At 41.5% G+C, this 12,586-nt stretch overlaps 2 protein-coding genes across 2 annotated transcripts in view; both read left to right on the top strand.

The window, feature by feature from the left end:
* The first annotated feature begins 6,220 nt into the window (after nt 1-6,220).
* Nucleotides 6,221-11,624, top strand: C1GALT1C1 (C1GALT1 specific chaperone 1). Its single transcript, XM_080910526.1, has 2 exons — nt 6,221-6,340; nt 9,057-11,624. Exon 2 carries the CDS (start codon nt 9,062-9,064, stop codon nt 10,010-10,012), a length of 951 nt encoding a protein of 316 aa, XP_080766652.1. The 5' UTR covers nt 6,221-6,340; nt 9,057-9,061; the 3' UTR covers nt 10,013-11,624.
* CUL4B (cullin 4B) overlaps nt 6,277-12,586 on the top strand; it is an 89,307-nt gene continuing 82,997 nt past the window's right edge. Inside the window, exon 1 of the mRNA XM_080910527.1 lies at nt 6,277-6,340. The gene's annotated coding sequence lies outside the window, so the exon portion shown is untranslated. The remainder of the gene's footprint in view (nt 6,341-12,586) is intronic.

Raw genomic sequence — 12,586 nt, 5'->3', positions numbered from 1 at the left:
TTTGTCTCCTGTTTGTTTCTTTTTAGTTATTATTATTATTTGGTGTGGGATATTTCGAGTTTCCTATTTTTTAAGGCATCATCTACTGATTGGAAAAGGAGTAAAGATTCTAAGATGTATACATTTCCTTTAAAACCATGCTCAGGGATATGTGTGGTGATCCAAACTTGTGATCTCAGCACTTGGGGGATGGAGGCAGGGAGATCAGAAATTCAAGGCAAGCCTCAACTACTTCATGAATCCTAAACCATCTTGAATACATGAAATTCCACTCTCAAAGATAAAGAAAGGAATGATGCGGGTTTGTGAATCAATTGGCTTACAAGCATGGGAACAGAGTGTGACTCCCAGAGTTCCAAGTTTTAAAATAGAGAGAGGGAAAAAAAGTCAAGCCCTCCAAAGTGAAACACGCCCTCAGGGGTGGGCGAGGGAAAGGCTCTGGAGACTCCATGGGTTTTTCTAGGAAGCTACTTTCCATCTCCTACCACCCCCAGAAGTAGAAAAACCGAACAGTCGAAATGCATTGAGGAAAGATGTCTCCTTTGCGGATTTACTTGGAAAGCTCATGAGTCATCACTTGATTGAGAGTGGGTTTCACTGTGACACATCTGCTTTTGAGATGTCTCTGTTAGGAAAGAGATGAAGAGAGTGGGGTGGATATGCTCCATGGAGGTGCAGCGAGGCATGGGAGCAAGGGGGTGCCTCTGGGGGACCAGCCACACGATGGTATAGTACAGAATAGGGTTTACTCAGGGCATAGAGAGGGGAGTTAAGAGGGCAGTAGAGGCAGAGAGAGAGAAGAGAGGAGTAGAGAAGCAGAGGCCGGCCATGAGCTTGTGGAGAAAGAAGGAGGAAAAGAATGGGGAGAGGAAGGGCACGGGGGGGGGGGGGGGAGAACAAGAGAGCAAGGGGACAAGAGGCCCAGAGAGAGAGGAGGGGTAAGTAGCCCCTTTTATAGTGTAAGGTAACTGGGGCGGAGCATACCTGGCTGTTGCCAGGTAACTGTGGGGTGGGGTTTACAGAATCCCAATAGTCTCTGCTCTTTGGAAGTAACACCTCACCCATGCTCTGTTAGCAGCCCCTTTAACTCACCAAATTGAACTTTGATAAAGTTATAAATTTGGTCTGTCACTGAGCTCCCTTTATGAATGAATGACTCGATATGTGTGTGTGTGTGTGTGTGTGTGTGTGTGTGTGTGTGCCCACCCCCTGCATGCCTAAGTTCATACTTGAGTGAGTGCAGGCTTGTGAGTGTGTGTGTGCTTGCACACATGTTTGGCTCCTGGTTCTGTGTATGCATGCTTGTACGTGTGTGTATGTTGCATCTCTCCAGTCACACAACAGCATGGCTTCATGTGCTGCATTCTCAGTACTAGAGAGGTGGAGATAGAAGTATCTCTGGGGCTCACTGGCCAGCTAGTTTAATTTAATTGGTGACATCCAGGAGAATGAAAAACATCATCTCAAAAGATAGGATAGCTGTTGGGATTCTGTAAACCCCATCCCACAGTTACCTGGCAACAGTCAGGTATGCTTTGCCCCAGTTACCTTACACTATAAAAGGGGCTACTTACTCTTCCTTTCTCTCTTTTGGCCTTTTGGTCTCTTACTCTCTTCTTCCTCTTCTTCCTTCTTCTTCCTCTTCTTCCTTCTTCTTCTTCTTTCTTCTTCTTCTTCTTCTTCTTCTTCTTCTTCTTCTTCTTCTTCTTCTTCTTCTTCTTCTTCTTCTTCTCTCTCTCTCTCTCTCTCTCTCTCTCTCTCTCTCTCTCTCTCTGCCTCTACTTCCCTCTTAACTCCCCTCCCCATTTCCTGAGTAAACTCTATTTTGTACTGTACCATAGTGTGGCTGGTCCCTCAGGAGGAAAGGATTCCCAACATGGGTCCCCCAGAGTCATCCTCTTGCCCCCGTACTCGCTGCACCTCTATGGAGTATACCTCCCTACACACACTCTTCATCTTTTTCCTAACATTGGTGCTGAACCCTGGGGCTTCATCTTTTTCCCAACAATAGCATTTCTGAGAACGGCACTCAAAGTTGATCCCAGGCCTCCGCAAGCATGTACAAACCTCTCTATACACACATACAAATACACACACACACACACACACACACACACACACAAGGGAAGGGAAAGACAGGGAAGGGGGAGACAGAGCAACAGAGAGAGCAAGAAACAGAACCCTGTAACAACAACAAAAATAGTGCTCAGGCAAAAATAGTATCTCTGTAAATGCAAGACAATCCTGGGCTATAAGGGAATTCCAGAAGTGGTTATGACGTCCTGTCAAAAGCTTTTTGAAGTTATTCTAAATTATAGCTACTGAATGCTTTAACTGTGTTCCCTTTAATGCTTCTAATAAACCCCATGAATTAGATGAGTATTATAAAGCTCATCACAATTTCTCCATTAGCCCTTTGAGCTCAGGTATTATCAATTACCTTTTCTAGCATAACAGTCAAACATCCCAATTCTTGAGTGACCCCCTTGTTTGGTGAAAGAAAATGTAATTATGACTTTGTTTCCCCTTGAGATGGGGTCTCACTATGAAACCCTGGCTGGCCTGGAACTCATTATGTAGACCTGGCTGAACTCAAATGTCTTGTCTCTGCCTCCCAACTGTTGGGAATAAAGGTTTACACCACCATGCCAGCCCCAAATTAAGAGTATTTTTTTTAAACATACATAGAAACATGGAGAGTAGTATGAAGTTCAAAGTATCTATGAGTCATCATTACATGCTGCCAATTTAATCACTGCTATTTCTCTTGACAGAACTCGGCTGAACCCAGGGCCTTGCACACATTAATTATCTAGGCCCAGTCCCACAGCATGAATAACACCACCCACATCTAGAGGCATGTCTTGCCCCCTTAATCTTTGGAAATGCTTTCTCTCTCTCTCTCTCTCTCTCTCTCTCTCTCTCTCTCTCTCTCTCTCTCTCCCTCCCTCCCTCCCCTCTTTCTCTATTTCCTTCCCTCCCTCAAACCCACCCCACCCCCACACTTTACTATTCACCTAAACGTTTCTCTCTTTGTCCCATCAAGTTTAATTATCACAGACCCTTATTTCAAAGCAAAGCTATGCGTGTATATTGGATCTTATGCAAACAAAATGGTGTCACCATGCAGCCAGTGATGATGACCAGAGCACACTATGAAACAAGCAATTTTGGTCCTTAGAAATAAGAACTAAACCTGGTTCTGAGAAAACAGCAGTCTCAGCCTGGTGGCGGCCTTGCTCAAGGTCTTGATTTATAGCAAGTGGAAAAGTTAGACAAATCAATATTCAAGAAAACTAATCTTTATTTTCCACAATGACTTCGAACTCACTTAAATCTACCTGCCTTGCCTCCTAACTGCTAGGATTAAAGGCCTGTACCACTACTGCCAGGATGAAAATTAATCTTTAAAGAAGAAAAAAAGAAAGAAAGAAAAGAAGAAAGAGAGAGGGGGAGGAAAAAAGAGAAAGCAAAAAAGAAAAAAAAAATCTTCTAGCAAAGAAATTATCCAGCATAAGTGCAGTGAAAGATTATAAAATGAGGATTTCCTCTTCAGAGGAAATTTCAATCCTGCTTGAGAGTCTTGGTTTTAGGGTTGTTTTGTAAACCTGTGTGTTTGTTAATTTTCGGCACTCACTGGTGGTATTTTACCTATACAACTGAGCTAAGAGATGAGCAGCAGACAATGTGCCCTAAATCTTGTTTTCCACTTCCCACCAGTGTGGAAATTCCATTTCAATCTACAAAGAAAACTTTTGCTTCAGTCTTTATGAGGCTGCTCCTTGTGTTGGTTTTCATTATGAATATAGCATTTAATTACACATAATCACACACAGAGACAAATAAGAACCCATACTTGGGGCCTTTGCAGAAATGAATACAGACCAGCTGAACAGTGAAATTGATCATCATTGTTCCCTATCAAATAGTATGCTACCACCAAAGAAGAGAGAGGACAGTGCTGGCCTTATAGGAAGGTTATAGAATGAGAAACATTTCCTAGCCATCTCTGGGAATGAGTCCAGTTTAGTAAAAAACACGAGAAAGCACTGAAAATGAATGGATGAAAACTGAATGTATTGGCTCAGCTTTATTCAACACAAATGTAAGTAGATATTTGTTAAAAAATAATCCAGTACCTAATCCAAACTAGAAAACTTTCACTGTGAAGGACAGCTGGTCCTTTGAGTAAGTGTTGGGATTCCGTAAACCCTACCCCTCCTCTCTCTCTTGATCTCTTGTGCCCTTGCTCTCTTGTTCTCCCCCCCCCCCCCGTGCCCTTCCTCTCCCCATTCTCTTCCTCCTTCTTTCTCCACAAGCTCATGGCCGGCCTCTGCTTCTCTACTCCTCTCTTCTCTCTCTCTCTCTGCCTCTACTTCCCTCTTAACTCCCCTCTCCATGCCCTAAGTAAACCCTATTCTGTACTATACCATCGTGTGGCTGGTCCCTCGGGTGGGGGGAAGGGATTCAAGGAAGAAGAGAAGAGAAGAGGAGAGGAGGGGAGGGAAGGGGAGGAGAGGAGAGAAGGGTGGGAGGGGAGGGGAAGGGAGGGGAGGGGAGAGGAGATGAGGAGAGGGGAGAGGAGAGGAGGAGAGGGGAGAGGAGAGGAGAGGAGGGGAGAGGAGAAGAGAGGGGAGGGGAGAAGAGGGGAGGAGAGGGGAGGAGAGGGGAAGGGAGGAGAGGAGAAAGGCACTGATAGTTCACAGTTCTCTAGAGAAAGATGAGGAAAATGATGAAGATGTGGACCAAAGAGTGTGTGGAAAATAAGGTGAGTGAGAGACTGCAGTTCAGTTGTTTGTTTGTTTCTTTGTTTGTGTAGGATATTTATAAATTGGATGCCTGCAGTGAAGAGGAAAAAGGAAAGGCGCTTAATGCACAGCAAAACGGCAAGTACTCTTCAAAGGCTCGCTGCAGAAAAGCCAGACCCGTGTAGAATGTGTGCACTCGATTTGTCGTCACCTTGTAAACAGCATTGAACACTGTGAATGTCTTGAGCTCAAACACAAACACCCCCCCCCCCGGAAAAAAAAAAGAAAAGCAAGGTTTGTTAGGAATATGGCCCCCAGATTAAGATACTACTGCCAGAATAATAATTTCTTGTAATCTAGATGTCATTACAAGATGTCTTGAACTTTTCATTATACTGAAGGCATTGCCAGTCACAACTTAAATGTATGTGTTTTCAGGAGTTCAGGCCCAAGTCACTTCTCAGTGTTACCCAAACCAAATCTAGTGACGGAACATTTTGAATAGCTCTAAGGCTGGCCTTGAACTGTTAGTCCTTCTGTGGTGGCCTCCCTAGTGATGGCATTACAAATGTGACCAAACAGCACCAGCTACAAAAGAGCACTTCAAGAGACTAGGTATTTATTGGGGGGTTGGTTCTGTAGTCCTAATTAGACCTGGAGTTTACACTCAGCTCTGCATTTAATTTATTGGGCAGTCCTTTGAAAGCAACCCTTATCTAGTTCTCCACCTGTATTTCTAACATTCATTAACTCCACAAATATTTGTCTATTGTATACTGGCAGTATGTGCTAGCAATACAGGGTGGAATACACAGAACCAACGTTTACTAAATACTTACTGTACACTTCACCTTTTGCGAGGGGAGTTATGTACAGGAATTGATAACCTGTGAGATAGGTACTACTGGGATATGTTCCAAACACAACAAAGGAACGGAAGCAGCGTGAAAATGAAGTCACTTCTCCAGGATATCAAAGGACTTGACTAAAGATTAGATTGATACTAGGCTATGTGGCTTTAAAACCTACTGCCTCTGAAACACAGTCAATCTTGCTCCCTAAAGCAATGACAATTTCAGTGACTTGCATTTTGGTTCCAGGCCAGGAATACTGGGAGAAACACCTTCTTGTCACAAGGGTACCAACACATTATAATAGGTTAGAGAAACGCTGCTGAAATCTACATCAGCTAGGCAGCTGCTCTGTTTCAGACTCTGGCAGTTTCCACGCCCAGTAAGCAGAACGAGAAAGAGCGCGTGGGCGGGCCTAACACACGCACGCCCCTCGGGGCATCCCATTGGGTACAGCTGAGCGTGCCGGTTACGTCAGGTCTGAATTCGGCGTGGGGCGGGCCCTTTCGACGTCTCGTGGAGCCCGCCCTCCCCCAACCTCGTTCCGCTCCTACCCCGCCCCCGTCTAGCCCCGCCCCCACTCGTCAGCTTCCTGCATTGCTCCGTCATTAATGAAACCAACGAGAGGATACCGCCCGCGTCTAGAGCAGCCTCGTCCTGAGCGTAACTGAGTGGGCCGTGGAGGTGAGAGGAAAGCCGCGTAAGGCTGCGCTCTCCTGCCCTGGAGCCGTTCTAGATGCGGTGAGTGCCAAAACCTCGGCCCCCACTTCAAGCACAACCCAGAGCAGTTCCTCTCCCTCCCCGGGGAAGGCCTGGGCACTGTCTTGGGCCCTACCTTGGGCCCTAACTCGGGCCCTAGCCCATTCCCAGCATGCTCCATTGGGAGGTGCGGGCGGAAGAGCCCAGCGGGAGTTGGGGGAAAGCAGCCTTCCTCAGAGATTCTCCCTTGGCCCTTCAGTGGGACACTTAAGTCCATCCTAGTACCCAGTGTCCGTTTTGATCTCCATCCACTTTCTCCTTCTAAAAAGAAAAGAGAAAAAGGAAGTTTGTCTCAAAAACCATATTTTCGGCTTTCTCTTGTGTGTGTAGTTTAAGTTCCCTTCTTTGTACAACATATCCTATCATGAGGATTGTTGGTGTTTTTGGTTTTGTTCCTCAGCGGAGAAAAAAAAGTTAGGATAATTTGTACAAATAATGTGTAAAATTTGTAGACGTTTTGAGTTTTAATAGTATTTTTGCTGTTAGGAGGAAAAATTCAGCAAAATTTTGACATAAAACCAAACGAGGGGCTTGTGTGGATTGTTGTGTATTGGGCAGAAGTTCATGTGATAAGAACTGCAATTATAATAACTAATATAAAGGTTAACTTTACAATACTGTTATGAGGCATAGCTTTTCTGTTGTTTCTCCTTTCCTGTGGGAACTGTTTATTGACCAAGTTCTCTGGATTACACAGGGAAACTACCATCTTGCCTTTCCCCACCCATTTCTCCAAACACTCTGAGAAATTGCACCTGTCCTTCAGACAGCTGTCTTTGTGGTAGAAGTCGAAGTTCATTTGTTTTATAAGGAAACAGGAAGAGCCAGAAGTGGTGCTGCACACAAGTAATACCAGCACATGTGCAAATGAAGGGATCAGAAGTTCAAGACTAGCTGGAGCTACATACTGAGAACATGTCTCAGAAAAGGAGAGAGAGAGAGAGAGAGAGAGAGAGATATGAGAGATATGAGAGATGAGAGAGAGAGAGGGAGAGAGGCTGACTTTAGGTCAGTTATTTAACCTTTATTGTCCTCCATTTCCATTTAAAAGATAATGTGTGTGGCACTGGGGGGGGGGGGTCACAGCGTTGAATTTTAGACTCAGATAAGGGCAAACTTTAGGTAGCCTACTCGATCACTCCCCTTTATTCTTCCTGAACCAGGAAATATGGTGAAGGCCCCAATAATCTGTCTCCAACCCCACAGTGCTGGGGTTAGAGATGGCTTGCCCAGCTTTTTATATGGTCACTGGGTCTGGAACTGGGGTCCTCAAGCACTCATATCCACTGAACCATCTTTCCAGCCCCATTTTTGTTAAATCAACACGTAACTGGTCATATTCTTTAAATGAACGGAATGATGTCAGGTAGCTTCTAAGGTCCTCTTCACCCGTAAGACACAAAGTGGAAGTAGGAGCACAGTGGAACTTTGAAGAGTTGCAGGGGAAACTGGGAAACATTCAGCTTTGACTAGCAAAAATGTAAACCATAACATTTTCCAGCTGTTTTATTTATTTGAAATTAAAACACAGGAGGTTCCCCCTCCTCCTTTTTTTTTTTTTTTTTTTTTTTTTTTTTTTTTTTTTTTACTTTCTCAAGGAATTAAGTATCTTGATGAGATAATAATACTCACAAATGTTCCTTAAATATGCCAATATTGACTTCTTTCTCCAAACAACTTTTCATTGTGGACTTTTATTACATCAATTTTTGATATACTATGTAGTAAGACATTTAGTCTTAGGGGCAGAATGTTAATTATAACATATGATACTAACCATAAGAAATGTGTTTTAGATTGCTTAAAATACCTCATGACATTAACTACCAGTTAAATCAAGCGGTGGGTTGGGAAAGAATTTTGAGACTGATGGTGGTGGTCATGGTGGGGGTGGAGGAGGAGGAAGAGTGCTGGTGAGGGTGGCAGTGATGGTGGCAGCGGCGGCAGAACTTGTGGGCAGTAGCTGAGGTGTGGTGGCGGGAAACTTTTAATCCCAACACTCAGGAGGCAGAGGCAGGTGGATCTCTGAGTTCAAGGCCAGCCTGGTCTACAGAGTGAGTTCCAGGACAGGCAGGGCTACACAATGAAACTATGTCTTGAAAAAACAAAATTGAAAGAAAGAAAAAAAGAAAAGAAAGGAAGAAAGAAAGGAAGAAAGAAAGAAAGGAAGGAAGGAAGGAAGAAAGAAAGAAAGAAAGAAAGAAAGAAAGAAAGAAAGAAAGAAAACGAAGAAAGAAAAGAGAAATTTGAGTTTAAATTGAGTATCTTTTCAACTTAAAGGTCTTGATCTAAAAGCTCTTTATAATAGCCAGAAGTACTTACTAACAGTTCAAGCTTGTCATACAGAGATTGTAGAGAATGATGGAAAAACAATGTTTGTCACATTAGTTTCTAGGCTAATGCTTTGACTTGCCACTTGGTTAAATAAATGATGTTCAAAATCACTCCTTTTCCCTCACACACATATAGACTGCAAATTCCACTCGATGAACAAGTTTCTATAGTCTTTCAGTTTCTACCTAATGGTGACCCAGTACTAGTGGAAGGATACTGAGAATCCTTATCATAATATGCTTCTCACCTGATTTCAAGCATGTTGGACCTTAGGTTTTTAAATATTAAAAACAAATGTATGTATATAAGAAATAAACACGTGAAATCATTAGACTGTGTATTTGAAAAGTCTTTTTCTTTGCAGGAAAAATGCTTTCAGAAAGCAGTTCATTTTTGAAGGGTGTGATGCTTGGAAGCATCTTCTGTGCCTTGATCACTATGCTAGGCCACATTAGGATTGGAAACAGAATGCACCACCATGAACATCACCATCTGCAAGCCCCTAACAAAGACGATATCTCGAAAATTTCAGAGGCTGAACGCATGGAGCTCAGTAAGAGTTTCCAGGTATACTGTATAGTTCTTGTAAAACCCAAAGATGTGAGTCTTTGGGCTGCAGTGAAGGAGACTTGGACCAAACACTGTGACAAAGCAGAATTCTTCAGTTCTGAAAATGTTAAAGTGTTTGAGTCAATTAATTTGGACACAGATGACATGTGGTTGATGATGAGGAAAGCTTACAAATATGCTTATGATAAATATAGGGACCAATACAACTGGTTCTTCCTTGCACGCCCCACTACATTCGCTGTTATTGAAAACCTCAAATATTTTTTGTTAAAAAAGGATCCATCACAACCTTTCTATCTAGGACACACTGTAAAATCTGGAGACCTTGAATATGTGAGTGTGGATGGAGGAATTGTCTTAAGCATAGAATCAATGAAAAGACTCAACAGCCTTCTCAATGTTCCTGAAAAGTGTCCTGAACAAGGAGGAATGATTTGGAAGATATCTGAAGATAAGCAGCTAGCAGTCTGCCTGAAATATGCTGGAGTATTTGCAGAAAATGCAGAAGATGCCAATGGAAAAGATGTGTTTAATACCAAATCTGTTGGTCTTTTTGTTAAAGAGGCAATGACTAACCAACCAAACCAGGTAGTAGAAGGATGTTGCTCTGATATGGCAGTTACTTTCAATGGACTGACTCCTAATCAGATGCATGTGATGATGTATGGGGTGTACCGGCTTAGGGCATTTGGACATGTTTTCAATGATGCATTGGTTTTCTTACCCCCAAATGGGTCTGAGAATGACTGACAGAAAGCAAGAACATGCATTTAGTAACTACATTAAGACATGGTATCATTTTTAATTGATAACAGATCTAACACAGTAGTGTATTTCTTTTTATTATCTGGTTACACTGGTATAATCACACATTGAAGTCTACTTGTACATTGTGAAATGGAATGCTGTTTTTCCTTATCATTCTTGAGAAATTTAAATGTATTAAAAATAAATGTTTTAAGAATAGCAATTTTTCAAATACATATTTATAAATATATTTATGTGATAAAAACTAAATTATAGACATTAAATCAGGTATATCAGGCGCTTATTGGTTTTAAACTTGTGTATCATTTTAGTTTTCTAATATATGCAAATGGGATCTCTAGGGAATCTGATTAAAGAATACTTGTAGCCAGGTTTCCTTTACTTTTCTGTGGGAGCCTGGGTGCTTAAGAAAGGTAGGAGCAGGGTTTCACTGTGTAATTCAGTCTGGCCTAGAACGGGCAGTTCTTAGTCTGAGTGCTAGTGTTAATGCTGTGTGCCACTGTTCCCAACACTTTCCTTTATTTCTGATGCAGATTCATACTCTTTTAAGGCACATCAATGCCAATGGATTTGCTCTTCCAAAATATACAACCACGAAATTAAAGTGCTAATTAACATTGTTAAGACATCAATTGTTTTCTTGAAAGGAAGTGCGACTTATTTACTTAGGTTAAGCAATATTTCTGAAAGTTAATTAGGTAGCATATCTTAGCATTTACAGTTTCCAGTAGCTGTATTTCAGCATTCAGGTCATGCATTTGGAATGTAACTATTAGAAAATGTCATTTAACTGGTTTCCCCCTTAAGCTCTGAACTGTAGCTTAGATTAAATATATGATGTATTCATGTGATATGAATGTAGTCATATAGGCATGAATACATCGTATATTTAATCCAATACTGGACAGAGAGTTCTATGCACAACACCTTTGAAAAACTTGGTTTTTGCTCATCTGGGTGATTCACTCACCTAAGCTAAATGGGGAGGTGGTTGTTTTGGTTTTGGTTGCTTTTGAATGTTCTGAGATTTTACCCAGAATCATGATTGTATCACACATAACTAGTTTGGTTTGATTTCCATTTATGAATGGTTAATGGTTAACCTTACCATCCTTGTTGGATTACCATACCATATCATCTGCTTAATTTCAAGTGACTACCTAAAATGCCTGCCTATGGATACAGCTATTTCTGCCCTTCTAAATGTGTAATAAGCTTGGTTATGGCCCACCCTATATCTGTGCTCATAAATTTGATCCATAAGCCCCTTTAGGACATGAGACTATTTTTAGATATAGTATTCCTTGTATTTGGCCTCATGACTCTAATATCTCCTTCAGATTTAGCAAACCAGTACGCATTTCCTCATGAAGTCATTGCATTTCAGATTATTGATCCTCAAGGTAGTATGTCAAGCCTGTTTAAAATCTTTCTGAACTTCTTCCTTGGGATTTTTGCTTATGGTGAAGCATTATTGATTTCAAAGAATCATAAATTCTATTTAATAAGCACTGTATTATGTGGTTAATTTCTACAGATCAAGTCATGTTTTGTGTGAGTATAGTAATAATAATAAAAAAAAAACTCTGAATGACTCATTATCCCTAACTAATGTTTTCTTATTTTTATTACATTTATTTTGTTGAGGGGTGGGGTGCTGTGCAAGCCAAAGTGCACATGTACAGGTCAGAGGGCATCTTGTGAGAATTAGTTTTCTCTATCCACCATGTAAGCTTTCACAACAAGTGCCTTTACCTACTAAGCCATCTATCTGGCTTTCTTTAAAAGTTTCTGTTTTAGGGACCAGAAAGATGTCTCGGTATTTAAGAGCACTTCCCATCGTCTAGAGGACCAAGTTCAGTTCCTAGTACCCATATTGGGTAGCTGAAAACTTTCTTTAACTCAGGGATTCAACACCTGCCCTCTACAGATGCCTGCACACATGCAACATAGAAACACACATGCATGTAGAACATAATTATTTGTATTTTTGTTTTGTCACCTTGCCAGCACCAGTGTATTGAAATTTTTCATCTTTAATTACATTTAGCCTATCAAGATACTGGAATTGTCAGGCCCTAGCACTCAGGATGCAGAAACGGGGGATTCACTGTGTGTTAAAGATCAGCCTTGTCTAGATAGTGAGTTCTGGGACAGACAGGCAAGGCCATATAAAATAGCCTTGTTGCAAAAATGTTGGAATGCATCCTTTTGATTTGTCAGTCAATAGATAACAAGGTAAATATGGGCATTTAAAATCAAATTCATGCTCAATTAAGTTTTTACACATGGTATTGGATTATAAAATATATCCAGTAGTATGTTGCCTCTTGAAATTAGGCATGACTTAACAAAAAATTATAATACTTCAGATTTAGATACAGATAGACTTTTGTACATGTCAGGTCACATGTGGAAAATACACCTTTAGTAGCTAGATGCTAACCCTGGGCACACTCTGAGATTAGGGAGTGAGGTGAATAAAAGTGGAGGTCCAATCCAAATTAATCATGAACATGAATAGCTATGTTAGTCATATGGCTAAAAACTGAATAG

This window comes from Micromys minutus, assembly GCF_963924665.1.
Source record: "Micromys minutus genome assembly, chromosome: X".
Taxonomy (NCBI): domain Eukaryota; kingdom Metazoa; phylum Chordata; class Mammalia; order Rodentia; family Muridae; genus Micromys; species Micromys minutus.
The sequence above is the reverse complement of the archived record's forward strand: the minus strand, read 5'-3'. Positions and strand labels throughout refer to the sequence as shown.

What these genes read in the sequence shown, in the direction of transcription:
- C1GALT1C1 (XM_080910526.1), top strand. Translation starts at nt 9,062, where the DNA reads ATGCTTTCAGAAAGCAGTTCATTTTTGAAGGGTGTGATGCTTGGAAGC.